This window comes from Ranitomeya imitator, chromosome 5 (assembly GCF_032444005.1).
Source record: "Ranitomeya imitator isolate aRanImi1 chromosome 5, aRanImi1.pri, whole genome shotgun sequence".
Classification (NCBI taxonomy): domain Eukaryota; kingdom Metazoa; phylum Chordata; class Amphibia; order Anura; family Dendrobatidae; genus Ranitomeya; species Ranitomeya imitator.
In genome coordinates, this window is record NC_091286.1 from 184,192,958 (window position 1) to 184,215,827 (window position 22,870).

At 42.3% G+C, this 22,870-nt stretch overlaps 1 protein-coding gene across 5 annotated transcripts in view; it reads left to right on the plus strand.

Moving 5' to 3' along the window:
* The window catches only part of TFB1M (transcription factor B1, mitochondrial), a 396,419-nt gene that overhangs the window by 287,367 nt on the left and 86,182 nt on the right, over positions 1 to 22,870 (plus strand). For all 5 annotated transcript variants that reach the window (XM_069769397.1, XM_069769396.1, XM_069769398.1 and 2 more), the window contains one exon: positions 17,319 to 17,446. In XM_069769397.1, the coding sequence (XP_069625498.1) occupies positions 17,319 to 17,446 (128 nt within the window). The remainder of the gene's footprint in view (positions 1 to 17,318; positions 17,447 to 22,870) is intronic.

A 22,870-nucleotide genomic window follows, 5' to 3' on the forward strand; every position in this document is an offset into this window, starting at 1 on the left:
TAAACCTTCTACCAGATCGTTAATAAATATGTTGAAGAAAATAGGTCCCAACACCGACCCCTGCGGTACCCCACTGGTCACTGCGACCTAGTTAGAGAATATACAATTTATAATCACCCTCTGCTTTCTATCACTAAGCCAGTTACTTACTTATTTACACACATTTTCCCCCAGATCCAGCATTCTCATTTTGTGTACCTCCCTCTTTTGTGGCATGGTATCAAATGCTTTGGAAAAATCAAGATATACCATGTCCAATGACTCACCATGGTCCAGTCTATAGCTTACCTATTCATAAAAACTGATTAGATTGGTTTGACAGGAACGATTCCGCATAAATCATGCTGATATGGAGTTAAAGTTATTCTCATTGACATAATCCAGAATGACATCCCTCAGAAACCCTTCAAATATTTTACCAACAATAGAGGTTAGACTTACTGGCCTATAATTTCCAGGTTCACTTTTAGAGCCCTTTTTGAATATTGGCACCACATTTGCTATGCGCCAGTCCTGCGGAACAGACCCCGTCACTATAGAGTCCCTAGATATAAGAAATAACAGTTTGTCTATTACATTACTTAGTTCTCATAGTACTTGTGGGTGTATGCCATCCGGACCCGGAGATTTATCTATTTTAATCTTATTTAGCCAGTTTTGCACCTCTTCTTGGGTTAGATTGGTGACCCTTAATATAGGGTTTTCTTTGGCTCTCAGCTTTTCACCAAGCATTTAATTTTATATTGTGGAGAAGGTGTTTAATATATTAGCTTTTTCCTCGTCATGTCATCTACAACCATTCTTTCCTCACAATTTTTTAAGGGACTTACACTTTCACTTTTGATTCTTTTGCTATTGATGCGGAAAAATATTCAGAAAACATGCGGAAAAAAAAAGTTATAGCTCTCAGTATACAGAATTTCAAAAATAATTATTTTGTCTATAAAATAGTTTTTATTGCACAAAATTACCAAAACATAAAAAAGATATAGCTGCCTTATCAATTTCACCATATGTGGAACATAGTAACATAGTAACATAGTAACATAGTTAGTAAGGCCGAAAAAAGACATTTGTCCATCCAGTTCAGCCTATATTCCATCATAATAAATACCCAGATCTACGTCCTTCTACAGAACCTAATAATTGTATGATACAATATTGTTCTGCTCCAGGAAGACATCCAGGCCTCTCTTGAACCCCTCGACTGAGTTCGCCATCACCACCTCCTCAGGCAAGCAATTCCAGATTCTCACTGCCCTAACAGTAAAGAATCCTCTTCTATGTTGGTGGAAAAACCTTCTCTCCTCCAGACGCAAAGAATGCCCCCTTGTGCCCGTCACCTTCCTTGGTATAAACAGATCCTCAGCGAGATATTTGTATTGTCCCCTTATATACTTATACATGGTTATTAGATCGCCCCTCAGTCGTCTTTTTTCTAGACTAAATAATCCTAATTTCGCTAATCTATCTGGGTATTGTAGTTCTCCCATCCCCTTTATTAATTTTGTTGCCCTCCTTTGTACTCTCTCTAGTTCCATTATATCCTTCCTGAGCACCGGTGCCCAAAACTGGACACAGTACTCCATGTGCGGTCTAACTAGGGATTTGTACAGAGGCAGTATAATGCTCTCATCATGTGTATCCAGACCTCTTTTAATGCACCCCATGATCCTGTTTGCCTTGGCAGCTGCTGCCTGGCACTGGCTGCTCCAGGTAAGTTTATCATTAACTAGGATCCCCAAGTCCTTCTCCCTGTCAGATTTACCCAGTGGTTTCCCGTTCAGTGTGTAATGGTGTAATGGTGTAATGGAACGATATAAAAAAATTAGCAATGCCTGAATTGCTGCTTTTTGTTCAATCTGTCTACTGAAAATCAGAGTAGAAAGCGATCAAAAATGTTATATGACCGAAAATGGTACCAATAAAAGCATCAACTCATGTCACAAAAACAAGCCCTCACATAACTATATCGTTGTAATCACAGCTACCCAAGGATTAAAGTCACCTGATCACATATACCGTACGAGGATATGCATAAAAAATAAATAAAATCAATTAGTCACCTACTGTTGATTTTTTTCAGTTTGTGTCCCAAAGATCGCAGTAAGGCTCGGCTCACTTTTATCATGCGCTCTGTGCTGAGCACTTAAACTGGGATTTCTCTGAAGTACGTGATTCAGATGGAATTCCCAGCGGAAGATTCCCTATAACGAGGCAGATGAAGGCACTGTGGACACTCTGGCCTGTGATCCAGTGGTGTCCGTCTTTTAAGGAGTGCATTAAAAAAGCCTTTGGCCACAGTTTGTGCACTTCTGAGACGAAGGAAACTGCTGAAGAGAGGCCAGACGGAATCCAGAGTAACTCTGCTGCCTCATTATAATGAGTTGGTTTCATCTCATTTACGTCTCTCAGAGATTTAGATGGAATCCCCAATGTAAGTTATAAGCCTAGAACGCAGGATAAATGTGATTCCAACCGTTATGTAAAATGTTCCCAATAAAAGCTTCAACTAAATCCACAAAAACGTCCTCACTTAGGTCTGTCACCTGTCCATGAAAATATGGTGAGCTTTCATGTTACTGGTAGCACAAATGGTCTGAAAAAGCGCTATGGCTCCTCTCCCGCCAAAAGAAATCCCACAAATTCTGGATTTCTAAGCTGAATCCAACAATATATCACTTAGTTTACTGGGTGCAGCTGTTCTGATAGAATCTGAGCTTTTAGATTTAGAATGAAGCAGAGCTGAGAAAGCTTTTCCTGCCCTCACCAGGCTCTCCATGTACAAAGTACATAAACAGTGAGCTGCTTATCACAAGAAGGGTCCTTGCTGGACTAGTTCTGCAATGTTAATGTCTTTGAGATAAATCCTTCACAGCAAATAACTGCATGCACTTTGACAGTTTACACAACCCTGAATTCTGTGTTTCTGTCTTCAGATTACACACCCTGTTTCCCCATAAATAGGGAGCCCCCCGAAAGTAAGGCATGCTAGGGGGAGCACTGTGCCTGCTAATATAAGGCACCCCGCCCCCCCCCCCCCGAAAATAAAGCATACCTTTGTTCTGTGCATGGGGCATGCAGCTGTGTCTCGCTCCCACTGTCCGGGCCCGCCACTGCAGCCGCTCTGTTCGCAGGAGTTGTGTGCCAATCTCTGCCCATGAGCCCTGCGCCAATCACAGCGCAGGAACCATGGGCCAGCTGATGTCATCCATAGCCTCTGATTGTTCCTGGGCTGTGATTGGCCCTGGGCTCCTGTGCTCTGATTGGCCCAGGGCTCCTGCACCACCAAAGCACTGAAAGCAGCACCGCGGAGGAAAACAGTAAGAAAGTGAAAGTGTGTGTGTGTCTGTGTAAGGGTGTGTGTGTGTACGGTACACATATGGGAGGCTGCAGTGGGATACTGTGATAATGGGAGGCTGCAGTGGGATACCGGGATGATGGAAGGCTGCAATACTGTACTGTAGAATGATTGGGGCTGTAATGTAATGATGGGGGTGCTGTATTGGGGACTGTAAAGGGATGATGAGGGCTGCAATGGGATGATAGGAATATTTGGGGCTGCAAAATGATAATGGGGCTGCTAAGGTAAAGGAACTGCTGTGGGTGATTGTTACGGTAGCGGTACAGTGTCCAGAAAGTGTGTGGGAGCCATTTTAGAGCCCTTATGTTTTGTGGCCCTGTGTGGGAGTCAGGCAATTACAGTACCATACTATAATGTGTTACTTTGATTTGTTGTCTGCTTTTCTGCTGAACGGTCTACCGTAAAGTACCGTACTGTAAAAGAAATACCGTAAACAATGGTGATACGGTATATTTTTACCCCTAGACATGAGCGCTAAAAGAAAGAGCTATTCCGTCAAGTACAAAAAAGGAATCGTGGAAGAATCTTGGGGCAAAAATCTTACTGAATTCTGCAAAGAGAAAATGTTGAGTGTCCGATTGGTCCAAAAATGGCGAGCAGATTACGGTAACCTCACTCAACAAGTGGACAGCAGAAATGCTAAAAAGCGCAAGGTTGGATCTGGTCGGCAACCATTATATTCCGAGCTGGAAGACCTGATCTGTGAGTGGGTTGCTGACAGGAGAGCAAAGACATTGGGTGTGACTCGGGCTCAGATTCAAGAATTTGCCCTTGCAATGGCACCACAGTTTGAAATTGCCCCTGAAGAATTCAAGGCATCACAACACTGGCTGGATAACTTCCTTCAATGAAGTGAACTGTCTTTGAGAAGATCCACAACACTCTTTAGGCTGGATGATGCTGAAATAATTAAACGCGCATTTGCATTCAAGACCTTTGTCGATGACGCTGACTTCTCTAAATACAATCTTTCCAACATGATTGCCATGGATGAAACTGCAGTATTTATGGGCCAAGCATCTCAAACAACAATTGAACAACGAGGTGCCTCCTCAGTGTACTTTCCCTCCACTGCTTATGAAAGTGGGTCGATTTAATGATGCCGCTTGTTATGCGAGGGAGCCAAAGAGGAATGCTGATCTTGGATGCAGCCAGCACACACCGCGCCAAAGACATGAAGAACTTCCTTCATGAGAGAAATATAGATCAAATAATGATTCCTGCAGGAATGACGGCTTATCTCCAGTCTCTTGATATCGCCATTAACAAGTCATTCAAGGACAATTTGCGTGTGGAAATCAATGACTACATTGAAAATAGAATGGAGAGAAATCAACATGGAAACTTTGTGAAACCTAAACTACCAGAGATTGTGACTTGGGTGAAGAATTCATGGGAGAAAATCACTGACAGTTGCATTGCAAATGCACTACGAGCAGGCTACCTTGACAAGAAGTGCTCATTTAGGGACAGTGCTATTGCTAGACATGAGAGATATGGGCCAATGATTCTGAAAGAAATGGAGTCACAAGAAATTCCACAGGAACTTCAGAGTTTGGATTGTTTCGATGATGTTCCTGAAGATGATGACATGGTTGTCATTGAATAAATCTTGTTTTATGTTATTAAATATTGAGATGAGTAAATGAACCATTGTTCATGTTTTACACGTTGTACATGGAAATACCGTAATTATACGGTAGTAACAAGCAATTCTTGATACGATTCACAATTTATTTGATTCTACTGTTTTGTGATGACTACTGTTCAGCATACGCTGCTATGTTAATAGATGTTTATTTTTTGTTCAAAAATTTTTTGTCAATTCTCCTCCTTGAGAAAATAAGAAACACCCCCTCCCCCCGAAAATAAGACGTGGTGCAACTTTCGGAGCAAAAAATAATATAAGACTTTGTCTTATTTTCGGGGAAACGGGGTATCAAAAACCTGCTGGCAGATTTCCTTTTAAGCTGCAATTACACTGTATGGTTATTGGGAACAGTTCAGTATGAACAGGCTTCCAATTCCCCACAAACAAGCAAGACACTCGTTTATTGGGTGGAATGATTTTTATTATCCATTGGTTAAGGCTACTTTCACACTAGCGTCGGACTCGGCCCGTCGCAGTGCGTCGGGCCGACGTACCGACGCTAGCAGTGAATGCGCCGCACAACGAGGGCAACGGATGCATTTTTCCGGCGCATCTGCTGCCCCATTGTGAGTTGCGGGGAGGTGGGGGCGTTGTACATGTAACGTTCTTTGCTCCCGGCGGTCCGCCACAACACGGCGCAACCGTCACACGACGGTTGCGACGTCTGTCAATGCGTCGCAATGCGTCACTAATGTTAGTCTATGGGGCAAACAACAGACAACTTTGCAGGATGCGTTTTTTCCCATAAACGACGCATTGCGACGTATTGAAAAAAACGCTGGTGTGAAAGTAGCCTAACATTTCTCCTTTTGGAGAGTGACATACCAAGCCTTGCATGCCAATGTGAGGAACCTTTTAAGGCAGCCTTTCAATGCTCGTCTTCAGATGAGGTAATTTGCATATTTAATTTCCCAGAGGAGCTTTGCAAAAGGACTTTTATCCTTAAGGTACCATCACACTCAGCAACTTTGCAAAGAGAACGACAACAATCCTTGACGTTGCAGCGTCCTAGATAGCGATCTCGTTGTATTTGACACGCAGCAGCGATCTGGATCCCGTTGTGCCATCGCTGGTCAGAGCTAGAAGTCCAGAACTTTATTTTGTCGCCAGGTCGGCGTATATCGTCATGTTTGACATCAAAAGCAACGACGCCAGCAACGAGCATAGGGCCCCTAGATGTGTGTTGGATCGGTACACTCCGGCTGTTGTCTATATCGCTGCAGCATCGCGGAGTGTGACGGTACCTTAAGTCATGTGGGAAGGCTTATTAAAGGGTCAATATTGACTTTTAGGTTTGCTACTTCCAATGGGTGGCACTAGACTCATAGTCCTCTACTTCTCTGAAGAGACAGTTTGCATATTTACGCCTTTAAGCCTGCTTAAAAATCTTTATTTTCAGCAGCACATCATCCTGTGTATTCAGGTAATGTGCTACCTAAAACTGTAACAGCCTGTGCACACAGTATAATTTATTAAAGGGGATATTGTTCTGTTTGCGACTTACCTTCCTGTTGTGCCCGGCATTGTTCTCTGCCGACACAGAGTGGTCATAGACTTCCGCTGCTGTCGTATCAACAGAGCGGCAGTTTCATTTCCTGTTGACAGGGCGGGACTACTGGTGTCATGCTGTTTAACATCCAGCTCCCTGTTGTCTAATTGGAGGAATAGTCAATCAACATGATGCTGTGTTGAGAGGAAGCAGCTAAATCTCCATTTTGTCAATGATAGGTGCTGAGTACAACAGTCGGTTAGTTACCTCTTTTAGTAACTACCTGTCTGTTAATACTTAAGCACATTTTTTTAGTCCTAGTATCCCCTTTAATGATCATTCTGTGCCCATCATAAGTGTGTTCAATTTGTCCAATCAGGCTGTTAAACAATCACCAATTGGTGAACTCCACTGATCATTCCGTTAACAGGAATTATATTGGGCCAGAAATCGGCCCCGATAGCATGGAACTTTAAACCAAGAAACGGACATGTGGATTTGCGGATCAAGATAAAATAGCAGCCTAAGGTTAAATTAGATGTTCAATTGCCTTAAAGGGAACCTGTCAACAGGATTGTGCACAGTAACCTACACACAGTGTCAGGTCGGCGCCGTTATGCTGAATAAAATGATACCTTGGTTGACTAAATCCATCTTCTGGTTGTTCTTTAATCTTTATTTTCAGTTTGTAGTTGAAAAGATTCTCACGCCTTAAGGTGGGGCTGGTGTATGTAACATAGTAACATAGTTAGTAAGGCCGAAAAAAGACATTTGTCCATCCAGTTCAGCCTATATTCCATCATAATAAATCCCCAGATCTACGTCCTTCTACAGAACCTAATAATTGTATGATACAATATTGTTCTGCTCCAGGAAGACATCCAGGCCTCTCTTGAACCCCTCGACTGAGTTCGATGTGGTGCTGTGATTATATATTCATAATGCAGACTGTTGACAGGCTGGCACCTGCCTGCAGAAACGTTTTTTGTCTCTATTATTATTTATTTATATAGCACGATTGATTCCATGGTGCTGTACATGAGAAGGAGTTACATACAAATTACAAATATCTCTTACAGTAAACAAACTACAAACTAATAATCGCAGACTGATACAGAGGGGAGAGGACCCTGCCCTTGCGGGCTTACATTCTACAGGATGGTGGGGAAAGAGACAGTAGGTTGAGGGGTTGCAGCAGCTCTGGTGTTGGTGAGGCGGTATCTCCGGTAGTGGTGAGGAGCCAGCGGGATCAGTGCAGGCTGTAAGCTTTCCTGAAGAGGTGGGTTTTCAGGTTCCGTCTGAAGGATCCGAACATGGATGATAGTCAGATGTGTTGGGGCAAAGAGTTCCAGAGGATGAAGGATATTCGGTAGAAGTCTTGGAGGCGGTTGGGTGAGGAGTGAATAAGTGTGGAGGAGAGAAGGAGGTCTTGGGAGGATCGGAGACGTGAGGGAAGACATCGGGAAAATTCGTTCAGAGATATATGGAGGAGACATGTTATGGATGACTTTGTAGGTCAGTATTAGTAATTTGAACTGGATACGCTGAGGGAATGGGAGCAAGTGAAGAGATTTGCAGGAGGAAGCGGAGGAGTAACGAGGAGAGAGATTAATTAGTTGGGCAGCAGAGTTAATGATGGACTGGAGAGGTGCAAGGTTGTTAGCAGGGAGGGCACAGAAAAGGATGTTGCAGTAGTCGAGGCGGGAGATGATGAGGGCATGTACAAGCATTTTAGTAGCTTGACGGTTGAGGAAAGGATGGGTTCTAGAGATATTTTTGAGCTGGAGGCGACAGGAGGTGGAATGAGCTTGGATGTGTGGATTTAAGGACCGGGCAGAGTCAAGGGTTACTCCAAGGCAGTGGACTTCCGGTACGGGGGAAAGCGTGATTAATTGTGATAAATAGGTCAGGTAAGGATGATCTGTGAGATGGAGAAAAGATGATGAGTTCAAATTTGTCCACACTGAGTTTGAGGAAGCAAGAGGAGAAGAATGAGGATATGGCTGACAGACACTCTGGGATTCTGGACAGCAGAGAGGTGACGTCTGGACCAGAGAGGTAGAACTGAGTGTCATTAGCGTAAAAGTGGTACTGGAATCCATGGGAATTTATGAGTTGTCCCAGGCCAAGTGTATAGATTGAGAAGAGTAAGGGTCCTAGAACAGAGCATTGCGGGACTCCAACAGAGAGAGGGTGGGATGGGGAGGTAGTGTGGGAGTGGAAGACGCTAAATGTGCGGTTGGAAAGGTATGAGGAGATCCAGGATAGGGGGAGGTCTTTGATGCCAAAGGAGGAGAGGATCTGTAGTAGGAGGCAGTGGTCAACTGTGTCAAAAGCAGAGTACAGGTCTAGGAGCTGGAGTTTAGAGTATTGTCCGTTAGCTTTGGCTGTAAGTAGTTTGTTAGTAATTTGGTCAGGGCTGTCTCAGTGAAGTGATGGAGGCGAAAACCAGATTGTAGATTGTCAAAGAGAAAGTTAGATGCGAAGTGAGAGAAAAGTTCAGCCTGGACGTGATGCTCCAGGAGTTTGGAAGCAAATGGGAGCAGCGATATTGGGCGATAGCTGGACATAGTGGTTGGGTCGAAGCCTGGCTTTTTAAGGATAGGCGTGATTGCGGCATGTTTGAAAGCAAAAGGGAAGGTACCAGAAGTTAGTAATAGGTTGAACAGGTGGGTTAGGGATGGGATAAGAGTAGTGGTGAGGTTGGGGAGGAGGTGGAATGGGATGGGGTCGAGCACACAGGTGGGAGGTGTGATTTGGAGAGGAGACAATAAAGTTCCCCTTTAGTGATGTTGGATAGGGAGGTTATGGGGTTTGGGCATTGGTCTGGTATGCAAAGGTGTTGTGGTGGTTGAAAAATGAAGACTAGCCTTGGCAATATCTGATGCGGGAGTGGTATTGTAGAAATAGTGGCACTGTCTGTGTCATAGAGCGAGGATATGGATGCCAGTGTTAGAATAGAGTCAGAGAGCATGTGGGTGTCTAGGTGTGCAAGGTTTCTGCAGGGGTGCGCATGTTGCTGGATCTTCAGTATGTTACATATTAATTATGTAAACTAGTGAGCGGTCATCAGTCTGCATTATGAATTTATAATCAGAGTACCTCATACACCAGCCCCGCCTTAGGGAACGAGAAGCTCATTAACTACAAACTGAAAATTAAGACCGTTTCATCAACCAAGGTGTCATTTCATTCAGTATAATGGCGCTGACGTGACACTGTGTGTAGGTTACAGTGCACAATTCTGCTGACCGGTTCTCTTTAAAGGGCACACTAGACAATACACTATATACACAGTGGTTACATATATATGATGGTCAGATATGAAAATATAATAGTGGTATGACAGAAGATATAAGCAGAATATATGGATCAGATTAAAGGCCTGGCTTGCGGAGAGGTCCTGCCACATAAGAGGCTTGTGGTCCTCTCTGTTCCTGGACTTCTGTTCACACGATATATGTCGTGGCAGCCTCCCCCAGAGAAAAAGCACTAGGCCATGCTTTACACAAGCATTTAACCCCTCTGGGTCTCTCCCCTCCTGCCTACTGGGCTGAACCTAAATCCACTTCCACTTGCCTCTGCAGCTTCAAAGCTCCAAAACCTATGAAAGATCGTAACTCCGTTCTGGACAGTCCTAGGACGGCGGTTCTGGCACCATCAGATCTAGCCGGCCCCTGCTACGTGTTAAGACCAAAACACAGCTTTACTACCTGGCTTCTAGTAGCTGTTCTATGTATCTCTATATCGAGAGGTTCTAGAGCGGAACAAGACATTGGGAATGCATTCAGGCCTGTCCAGAGATCTCGGAAATATACACGATGTATGGCTAGGATGTGTAGTATCTGCACTCCTTATGGAATCATAACTGACTTAACAAAGCAATTTTGACAGCATGGTCTCCACATGGCAGCAAGCCTTTTGTTCTGCTCTGAGCTGGACAAGGTGTCAGTTTTGTCACTCACAGCCCTTTGAATCTCGACTCCCTGCTGCTGCTTGGTGTTCTGTTACAACTGCAGACTGAAGAGATTTTTATAATCCAATGCCAAATAGGATAGAAATAATTGACATGGAATTATAACTCCAATATTCTTCACACTTTTTATTTATATTTATTTTGTTTCAAAGAAATTTTCAAATCCAATTTTTTACAGGCCTATTCAGTTTTGAAGGGACTTTGAGTGGCCTGTATATTGGAAAACCCCAGAAGTGATACCATTTTAAAAACTAAAATTATTATTATAGACTGCTGTGAGGAAATTTGTTATTTCTGCAGGTGCTACACAGGAATTAAGGCAAAGTGGATTGAAAAATTACATTAAAATTACACTATAATATTTCTTTAGCTGCAAATTTTTCATTTTCACAAAGAGTAGTAGGAGAAAATGGATTTTAAAATGTATTAAGCAAAATATACCAAATGTTTAAATAATAATCTTTAATAATCTTTATTTTTTTATATAGCGCTAACATATTCCGCAGTGCTTTACAATTTGCACTCATTATCATTGCTGTCTCTGATGGGGCTCACAATCTAAATTCCCTATCAGTATGTCTTTGGAATGTGGGAAGAAACCTGAGTAGCCTTAGGAAACCCACACAAACACGGAGAGAACATACAAACTCCTTGCAGATGTTGTCCCTAGTGGGATTTGAAACCAGGCTCCGGTGCTAACCACTGAGCCATTATGCCGCCTAATATCCCATATGTGGTCAAATATTGCTATTTAGACATTCGGCAGAGCTCAGAAGGGAAGAAGCGCTATTTGTAGTGTAAATTTGACTGGAATAGATTGTGAATGCTGTCCCATTTGCAGAGCCCCTGATATAGTAGAAATCTCCCCACAAGGTACGCCATTTTGGAAACTAGATCCCTCAAGGAATTTATTTAATGGTATTTACAAAAATTACAGTTTTTCCTTTAAAATACAGTTTTAGCACCAAATTTAACATTTCCACAGGCAGTAATAGGAGAAAATGGACCCAATAATTGTTACGCAATTTCTCCCGAATGCAGTGATTCCTCATATGTGGTCAAAAACTAAGGTTTGGGTACATGTCAGAGCTCAGAAGGGAAGGAGTTCTTATTGACACTTAGAATTCAGATTTCCTTTGAATAGATTGTGGGCCACATTAACTGAGCTTCAGAGGTGCCAGAACAGCCGAAACCCCCACAAGTGACCCCAAATTGGAAACTTCACTTCTTAAGGAATTCATGTAGGGGTATAGTGAGTATTTTGAATCCACAGATTCCTCACAGAATTTCATAACATTGGGACGTGGAAATACAACATTTTAGTGATAAAAATGGAATCTTTTTATTAGCTACAAATTTTTCTGTTAAGGGTTAATAGGTGAAACTGGACCCGACAATTTATTGCACAATTTCTCACAAACAGGGTGATGCCTCATATGTCATCAGAAACTACTGTTTGGCCTCACAGAAGGGCTGAAATCTTTGATCACTTTTTATTCAGATTTCTCAGATTAATAATGAACGAAAACCAGCAATTTCAGTTATTGGATTTATTTTTTTTTTCACAGTTTCACTTTACAGTAAAAGTGATAAGACCAATTTATTCTTTGGGTCAGTACAGTTAGGCTGTGTGCCCACGTTGTCTGCAACTTCCTGCCGCGGGTAAATCACATGCGGAATTCACATGCGTATTCCCGCAAAATACAAACATTTTTAGCTTGCAGACTGCTTGTGATTTACAAGCGATTTGACACATCGCTTGGAAAAGTGATTGACAGGTTGGTCACACTTGTCAAGCATAGCTATTGATGCAAGCAAGCAAGCATGCAAGTGATGACTATTGATGCTGCCTATGCAGTATCAATAGTAAAAGATAGAATGTTAAAAATAATAAAATAAAAAATATGGTTATTCTCACCTTCCGACGGCCCCCGATCTCCTCAGTGGTTCTCCTGGTACGTTCCGTTCTCAGGGATGCTTTGTACGAAGGACCTTTGTGATGTCATCTCAGGTGATTCGCACAATGCATCCCTGGCAATCGCTGCGATTCTGCAGAAATAATGAACATGCTTCGGATTTTACCGCTATGCGGTTCCGCAGCGGGAAAATCCGCAGCATGGGCACCGCAACTGCGGAATCTCATAGGATTGCATGCGTTTTAAGAGTTTTTTAACCCCTTTTTGACATCGGACGTACTATCCCGTCGAGGTGGGGTGGGCCCGTATGACCACCGACTGGATAGTACGTCATACGCTGAATATCGCAGCTGACATCTGGCACTATGTGCCAGGAGCGGTCACAGACCGCCCCCGACACATTAACCCCCAGCACACTGCGATGAAACATGATTGCAGTGTTCCGGCGGTATAGGGAAGCATCCCCCGGAGCAACGCGATGTGATCACATTGCTGCGAGGGTCTCTTACCTCCTCCTCCCTGCAGCAGGCCCGGATCAAAAATGGCCGCTGCATCCGGGTCCTGTAGGGAGGTGGCTTCACTGCGCCTGCTCAGAGCAGGCGACGGGAAGCCTCCAGGAGTGCACGTCAGATCGTTGATCTGACACAGTGCACAGCAAAGTGTCAGATAAGCGCTCTTACACTACAACATGATGCCCCCCCCTGGGGCAATGTTATAGTGTAAAAAAATATATATTCACGTGTAAAAAAAAATAAAAAATCCTAAAAACAAATATATATATATTGTTCCTATAAATACATTTCTTTATCTAAGTAAAAAAAACAATAAAAGTACACATATTTATAACTATATCACTAGTTTACCCCTTCAGTGAACACCGTAAAAAAAAGAGAACCCCTGACGAAGCCTGGTCCGCCGGGCGATACGCGTGGGGCATCACATCACCAGGTGGTATTTATATTAATAATAATAATAATAATTTTTATTTATATAGCGCCAACATATTCCGCAGCGCTTTACAAATTATAGAGGGGACTTGTACATACAATAGACATTACAGCATAACAGAAATACAGTTCAAAACAGATACCAAGAGGAGTGAGGGCCCTGCTCGTAAGCTTACAAACTATGAGGAAAAGGGGAGACACGAGAGGTGGATGGTAACAATTGCTATAGTTATTCGGACCGGCCATAGTGTAAGGATCGGGTGTTCATGTAAAGCTGCATGAACCAGTTAATTAATTTTTTTTTTTTTTTTTTTATGTTTAGCGTCCACCGCTGATTTATATTCAGCGGTGGACGCCGCAATGACAGCACCTATATAGGCTGTAACTTTTCTCTCTGGATATCCAATACTATATTGGTAGCAACCTCCGGGCAGGCCATATAGCCACTTGAATCTATGCATTGTCCCAGTAAACGTTACTGATGAAGGTCCAGCTGTGGGACTGAAACGTTTTCTGATTTGGGATAATAAATCTTTCATTTCTTCACACCACAAAGTTGAGTGCCGTGTTTTGTATTATTTGCTGATTACGGTTTGGGAACCTACCCGTGCACCTCATACGGTTTTGCATACGTGTTTCTAACTATAAAAGTAAATCAAACCCCCCTTCATCACCCCTTTAGTTAAAGAAAAAATTTAAAAAATTTATTTATTTCCATTTTACCATTAGGGTTAGGGTTGGGGCTAGGGTTAAGGCTACAGTTAGGGTTGGGGCTAAAGTTAGGGTTGGGGCTAAAGTTAGGGTTAGGGTTTGGATTACATTTACGGTTGGGATTAGGGTTAGGGGTGTGTCAGGGTTAGAGGTGTGGTTAGGGTTACTGTTGGGATTAGGGTTAGGGGTGTGTTTGGATTAGGGTTTCAGTTATTATTGGGGGGTTTCCACTGCTTAGGCACATCAGGGGCTCTCCAAACGCGACATGGCGTCTGATCTCAATTCCAGCAAATTCTGCGTTGAAAAAGTTAAACAGTGCTCCTTCCCTTCCTAGCTCTCCCGTGTGCCCAAACAGGGCTTTACCCCAACATATGGGGCATCAGTGTACTCAGAACAAATTGGACAACGACTTTTAGGGTCCAATTTCTCCTACTAGGAAACTAGGGGCTAAAAAATAATTTTTGTGGGAAAAAAACATTTTTTATTTTCACGGCTCTGCGTTATAAACTGGAGTGAAACACTTGGGGGTTCAAAGTTCTCACAACACATCTAGATAAGTTCCTTGGGGGGTCTAGTTTCCAATATGGGGTCACTTGGGGGTTTCTACTGTTTATGTACATAAGGGGCTCTGCAAACTCAATGTGACGCCTGCAGACCATTCCATCTAAGTCTGCATTCCAAATGGCGCTCCTTCCCTTCCGAGCCCTCCTATGCACCCAATCGATGGTTCCCCCCCACATATGGGGTATCGGCGTACTCGGGACAAATTGGACATTAACTTTTGGGGTCCAATTTCTCCTTTTACCCTTGGGAAAATACAAAATTGGGGGCTAAAAAAACAATTTTGTGGGGAAAAAAAGAATTTTTATTTTCACGGATCTGCATTATAAACTGTAGTGAAACACTTGGAAGTTCAAAGCTCTCACAACACATCTAGATGAGTTCCTTAGGGGGGTTTACTTTCCAAAATGGTGTCACTTGTGGGGGGTTTCAATGTTTAGGCACATCAGTGGCTCTCTAAACGCAACATGGCGTCCCATCTCAATTCCAGTCAATTTTGCATTGAAAAGTCAAATGGCGCTCCTTCCCTTCCGAGCTTTGCCATGCACCCAAACAGTGGTTTACCCCTACATATGAGGTATCAGCGTACTCAGGACAAATTGTACAACAACTTTTTACTTTTTACAGAATTTATTTAATTTTCTGTATTTATTTAATGCCTCATCACTACCTGCTTCCTTTAATTCTCTAAATGCTTTCCTTTTGTCACTTACTGCACCAGTTACAGCTCTATTTAGCCATATTGGTTTCCTCCTATTTCTAGTATGTTTATTCCCATATGGTATATACTGTGCACAGGTCCTATCCAGGATGCTAATAAACGTCTCCCATTTTCTTTGTGTATTTTTACGTCTCAGGATATCGTCCCAGCTAATTGCACCAAGATCATCTCTCATCCGTTGGAAATTTGCCCTCCTGAAGTTTAGTGTCCTTGTAACCCCTCTACTACACATCTCATTAAAGGATACATGAAAACTTATTATTTTGTGATTACTATACCCCAAGTGACCCCCAACCCTTATATTATATGCGGTCTGGCCTGTTGGTTAATATTAGGTCTAGCAGTGCCCCCCTTCTTGTTGGGTACTGAACCAGTTGTGAAAGGTAGTTGTCTCTCATAGTTATCTAAAGGCCCCTTCACATTAAGCGACGCTGCAGCGATACCGACAACGATTCGGATCGCTGCAGCGTCGCTGTTTGGTCGCTGGAGAGCTGTCACACAGACCGCTCTCCAGCGACCAACGATGCTGGTAACCAGGGTAAACATCGGGTAACTAAGCGCAGGGCCGCGCTTAGTAACCCGATGTTTACCCTGGTTACCATGCTAAAAGTAAAAAAAAACAAACACTAGATACTTACCTACCGCTGTCTGTCCTCCAGCGCTGCGCTCTGCTTCTCTGCACTCCTCCTGTACTGTCTGGGAGCCGGAAAGCAGAGCGGTGACGTCACCGCTCTGCTTTCCGGCTCACAGTCAGTGCAGGAGGAGAGCAGAGCGCAGCGCTGGAGGACAGACGGCTGTAGGTAAGTATGTAGTGTTTGTTTTTTTTTACTTTTAGCATGGTAACCAGGGTAAACATCGGGTTACTAAGCGCGGCCCTGCGCTTAGTTACCCGATGTTTACCCTGGTTACCAGTGAAGACATCGCTGGATCGGTGTCACACACGCCGATCCAGCGATGTCTGCAGGGAGTCCAGCGACGAAATAAAGTTCTGGACTTTGTTCAGCGACCAACGATCTCCCAGCAGGGGCCTGATCGTTGGTCGCTGTCACACAGAACGATTTCATTAACGATATCGTTGCTACGTCACAAATAGCAACGATATCGTTAACAATATCGTTATGTGTGAAGGTACCTTAACACCGATTACCTTTGCTGGAACTGCAGGTTTCCATTCCCCAATCTGTTTCCGGGTAGTTGTAGTCCCCCATAATAATGACTTCTCCTTGAGTTGCAGCTTCATCTATATGCTTTACGAGGATATTCTCCGTTGCTTCCATTATTTTTGGAGACTTATAACAAACCCCTATCAGTAATTTATTATTTTTCCCCCTCCCCTTATCTCCACCCACAAGGACTCTACATTTTCATTAGATTCACCTATATTATCAGGCAGGATGGGTTTTAAGGATGATTTTACATATAGACACACTCCTCCCCCTCGCTTATCCGTTCGGTCATTTCTGAACAGATGTTTTTGTAAAAAGAAAAAATTAACTATGAAATAATAATACGGTACATTTCTAATATTATAGCATGGGAACTTAACTACAACCAGTAAAAAACATAATTATTGTCCAGTTTACAGAGTATGAAACTTTCTTTATTCTATATAGGACTCCGTATACTTTTGGTAACACCCAGGTCAATCATTTTTTTCACTGCTATTTAAATAGGATCTGCAATTTCACCACATAAATTGAAAATATATAATAAGGCATATCTGTTTCTACTATAAAAACAAATGTAGTATATTTCCTTAGAATTTATTTATACATTTTAAGCTGTATGAATGTAACACTCGTAACTATGGAATGGCCCATATGTGAGACAGGTTTGACTTAGCACAGAATAGAGGAGCCACAGTATGTTAACTTAGATCATATGCCATTATACCCTTCCCAGAAGTACCTTGTAATTACTATGCTTTTTGTACTTGTCAGTCCACACATTATTTTTTCCACAGCATTTTTTTTATATTACAGGTAGATGTTGGTGTTGTGCATTTCACGCCATTAATACAGCCTAAAATTGATCAGCCTTTTAAACTCATAGAAAAAATAGTTCGAAATGTCTTCCAGCTCAGAAGAAAACACTGCTACAGAGGAATCTCGTAAGTGAAATATATTTTTATAGTGTCATAAATAGCATGATTAACTATGTTTATAATATTCACATATAGAAACCATGATTATTGGGAGGAGAAAATAGATTTTCAAAGTGCTTAGATGGGGTGCATCTTATAATCCGAATGTAGCTTCCCGTAGAGTCAGGGTCACTTCTGCAGGAACTGGCGGTGGCAGGAGTGAGGCGATGCTGCAAGCCTCAGGCTGGGAGGATGGGGTGTTCGGCAGTGCGAGGCCGCGGCACATTCCAGTCTTTCAGAAAATGGCTCCTGAGATCTTAATCTGCTCATTTGCCGCCTCTGGCAACCATTTCCCCAAAGTCCACCACAATGAAAAGGATGGGAAGCACGTGGACTCACATTTTCTGAATGCCTAGAGCCCATAGCAGCCTTGCACTTCCGAAAACCCCCTCCTCCCAACCTTGTGCCTGCAGCATTGCCCCACTCCTGCTGCTGCTTCCAGCTTCCTGGAGCACTGACCTTCTTCCTGGGACCACACTCAACCGCAGCCAACCCACCTGGTAAGCTACAGTAAAATCTTACTACAAGATGCACCACCATTTTATTGAAAAAATAATTCCTATTTTCCTCCACAAAATTTTAGGTGCATCTTATAGTCTGCATAATACAGTTGGGTGTAAAAAGATATTTTCCCTTGATGAGTATTGATGCTGCAGATTTTCTGTTGCATTTCTGCACCTCTTAAGTAAATTTGGTTACTTGTATTTTTTACATTACTTTTTTTGAGTGTGCTTTTATTGTGTTTTTGATGTTGCAGTTTTTGTCTCTTGTTGCTTTGTCATGTTTAAAATAAAACATTTTTTTACACTTTTAGGTATTTGGCATTAACCAAGCTTTGAGTCATGTGAGGAATACATACATATTTAGTGCGTTTCCGCTTTTTTTTCTTATGGATTTTCCAAATGTAATGCAGTTCTATAGGGAAAATCTGCACATAAAACTCGGCCTACTTGCAGCAGAAATTGAAATATTTTAGATTTTAAAAATGCACCGCAGTTCAGTTTAGGCAGTACGAAAAAAAAATACACAGCGGGCATGAGATTTCTATAAATCCCGTTCAATTTGCTGGAACTGTAAGTCATAATGTTTTTTGCACAGCGAAAATACAGTGTCAAAAACTGACCAAAAACTCATTGTGGGAACTTAAAGGGGTATTCCCATCTCCAAGATCCTACCCCAATATGTAATAGGTGTAATAATATATTATCAAATATCTCCAATTAGAAATGTAGTATAGTTTTTCTGATTTGCTATGTCTCTTTCCTCATGTGCAGGCATTGCAGGACCTTAGGTATCCATGGTTATGTCCACTGATATAGTGACAGCTAGTTGCTGTTGGTCATAACCATTGATACCTAAGGTCCTTTTGACGGATCGCACAGGGGAAGGGGTGTGTCGATTTTACTCACCTCTGGGGAGGGGAGAGAAGGACCCAGCAGGGATCGACTCTCTGGCACCACCACTTGTCCCTGGTCAGTCAGGGAACTGCACCGAGGGCAAATGGTCGCCGGAAAGGCTTCCCTTAAAGGCACAAGTTATTTAGGCGCTCCCAGTGAGGGGGGCAAATACATCACCAGTCCAGGCTGGGGATATATATATATATAAACCTCCCATCCATCACTATCAGAGTTCCTCACTAACAAAGTACGGTATTCTGCCACCAGTTCCTCGTTCGATATAAGCCCCGTCCGACAGCAGGCTTATATCAGGTCAGAAACCAACCCTGGTAGCGTATAATAACCAACTGATGATGCAGAAGTGGGGATTCATTGAGATAAAAGAGCAGCTCAAGATTAATTTTATATTTAATCGCCGAAAGGCGCACTAGAAAGATACATGTGTGTGTATATATATATATATATATATATATATATATATATACAAAAGCAAATATACAGGCATACAGTCAAGAGTGTAGGACAATGGTAGGGTATAGATAGGTTGCAATTGCCATGTTATGTAGCTTGTGACCACAGGGAGTCGCTGATGGATCACAGGTCCCAATCTTGTGACGTGATTCCCTGGCCACGTCAGCTAACGTCCATTTATCAGGATGCCTGCATCTGTTCACCATCTGGTTCTATTCGCTGCCTCCTGATGAACCGTATGACGGGAAAACGCGTCGAAGCTGAGGCTATTGGCTGAAGCTAAGTATTTTCGGGCTATTACCCGTGAATGCTTTTGTTTGTATCACTCATGAATGAATGTTCACAGGGCTAACACATGCTATAGTCTTTAATGTGAGCTATGATGAGTTGTGTACCTTTGAGTTGAGCCAGGTCATTTATTTTATATATCGGTTTTGCTAGTCATTTCCCCTTTGTCTATGGCATGTTGAGTCCTCTCTATGGGCTCTCAGTATTTGTTATATGACCAATGCATAATGTCATCTAAGCCTCTGTATGGCACAATGCCACTGTATTATTAGCAATTACATGTCATTAGCAGTATTGGCTTGGGGAATGCTATATATTTTTCGTACCATACCGTATTTGAAGTTAATTTAGTACTGTCTTTTCATTTCTTTGTTTTGCTCATTGTTTTCCCACCTTCAGTCTGTTAGGTGGTAACAGGGATAGTTTGGGACAGCCGCCGCGGAGTGGGGGCACCAAAAAAAACGTTTCTATCAGGGTGCCAACCTCCACTGTTAGGAAGGGATAGCAGCAAAATGTAGGGATACGGTTAGGTCATTGGTACGGTACAGATTTTTTCAGTTTTTCACTGGGATTTGGTATTTTTAATGTTTATAATTAAAGTATATTTAGAGGGATTACATGCTACACTAGTTTATTATTTTCCTTGCTTCTGTTTATCTATTGTTGTTGGTACGTCAGCTAACGGGCCTCCTGCCAGTAGAAAAGCTGAGTCCAACATGAGAAGCTGCCTATTATCCCCTAGGCTGCTTCCTCCCACATGGTTAGATGAAAGCTATGACTGGGCAGTTAACTTACAGGGTTACAGTCTGTTTAGAAAGGATCGTAAAAATCGGAGAGGAGGAGGGGTTTGTCTCTATGTAAAGTCTTGTCTAAAGTCCACTTTAAGGGAGGATATTAGCGAAGGAAATGAGGATGTCGAGTCTATATGGGTCGAAATTCATGGAGGGAAAAATGGTAACAAAATTCTCATTGGGGTCTGTTACAAACCCCCAAATATAACAGAAACCATGGAAAGTCTACTTCTAAAGCAGATAGATGAAGCTGCAACCCATAATGAGGTCCTGGTTATGGGGGACTTTAACTACCCGGATATTAACTGGGAAACAGAAACCTGTGAAACCCATAAAGGCAACAGGTTTCTGCTAATAACCAAGAAAAATTATCTTTCACAATTGGTGCAGAATCCAACCAGAGGAGCAGCACTTTTAGACCTAATACTATCTAATAGACCTGACAGAATAACAAATCTGCAGGTGGTTGGGCATCTAGGAAATAGCGACCACAATATTGTGCAGTTTCACCTGTCTTTCACTAGGGGGACTTGTCAGGGAGTCACAAAAACACTGAACTTTAGGAAGGCAAAGTTTGACCAGCTTAGAGATGCCCTTAATTTGGTAGACTGGGACAATATCCTCAGAAATAAGAATACAGATAATAAATGGGAAATGTTTAAGAACATCCTAAATAGGCAGTGTAAGCGGTTTATACCTTGTGGGAATAAAAGGACTAGAAATAGGAAAAACCCAATGTGGCTAAACAAAGAAGTAAGACAGGCAATTAACAGTAAAAAGAAAGCATTTGCACTACTAAAGCAGGATGGCACCATTGAAGCTCTAAAAAACTATAGGGAGAAAAATACTTTATCTAAAAAACTAATTAAAGCTGCCAAAAAGGAAACAGAGAAGCACATTGCTAAGGAGAGTAAAACTAATCCCAAACTGTTCTTCAACTATATCAATAGTAAAAGAATAAAAACTGAAAATGTAGGCCCCTTAAAAAATAGTGAGGAAAGAATGGTTGTAGATGACGAGGAAAAAGCTAACATATTAAACACCTTCTTCTCCACGGTATTCACGGTGGAAAATGAAATGCTAGGTGAAATCCCAAGAAACAATGAAAACCCTATATTAAGGGTCACCAATCTAACCCAAGAAGAGGTGCGAAACCGGCTAAATAAGATTAAAATAGATAAATCTCCGGGTCCGGATGGCATACACCCACGAGTACTAAGAGAACTAAGTAATGTAATAGATAAACCATTATTTCTTATTTTTAGGGACTCTATAGCGACAGGGTCTGTTCCGCAGGACTGGCGCATAGCAAATGTGGTGCCAATATTCAAAAAGGGCTCTAAAAGTGAACCTGGAAATTATAGGCCAGTAAGTCTAACCTCTATTGTTGGTAAAATATTTGAAGGGTTTCTGAGGGATGTTATTCTGGATTATCTCAATGAGAATAACTGTTTAACTCCATATCAGCATGGGTTAATGAGAAATCGCTCCTGTCAAACCAATCTAATCAGTTTTTATGAAGAGGTAAGCTATAGGCTGGACCACGGTGAGTCATTGGACGTGGTATATCTCGATTTTTCCAAAGCGTTTGATACCGTGCCGCACAAGAGGTTGGTACACAAAATGAGAATGCTTGGTCTGGGGGAAAATGTGTGTAAATGGGTTAGTAACTGGCTTAGTGATAGAAAGCAGAGGGTGGTTATAAATGGTATAGTCTCTAACTGGGTCGCTGTGATCAGTGGGGTACCGCAGGGGTCAGTATTGAGACCTGTTCTCTTCAACATATTCATTAATGATCTGGTAGAAGGTTTACACAGTAAAATATCGATATTTGCAGATGATACAAAACTATGTAAAGCAGTTAATACAAGAGAAGATAGTATTCTGCTACAGATGGATCTGGATAAGTTGGAAACTTGGGCTGAAAGGTGGCAGATGAGGTTTAACAATGATAAATGTAAGGTTACACACATGGGAAGAAGGAATCAATATCACCATTACACACTGAACGGGAAACCACTGGGTAAATCTGACAGGGAGAAGGACTTGGGGATCCTAGTTAATGATAAACTTACCTGGAGCAGCCAGTGCCAGGCAGCAGCTGCCAAGGCAAACAGGATCATGGGGTGCATTAAAAGAGGTCTGGATACACATGATGAGAGCATTATACTGCCTCTGTACAAATCCCTAGTTAGACCGCACATGGAGTACTGTGTCCAGTTTTGGGCACCGGTGCTCAGGAAGGATATAATGGAACTAGAGAGAGTACAAAGGAGGGCAACAAAATTAATAAAGGGGATGGGAGAACTACAATACCCAGATAGATTAGCGAAATTAGGATTATTTAGTCTAGAAAAAAGACGACTGATCTAATAACCATGTATAAGTATATAAGGGGACAATACAAATATCTCGCTGAGGATCTGTTTATACCAAGGAAGGTG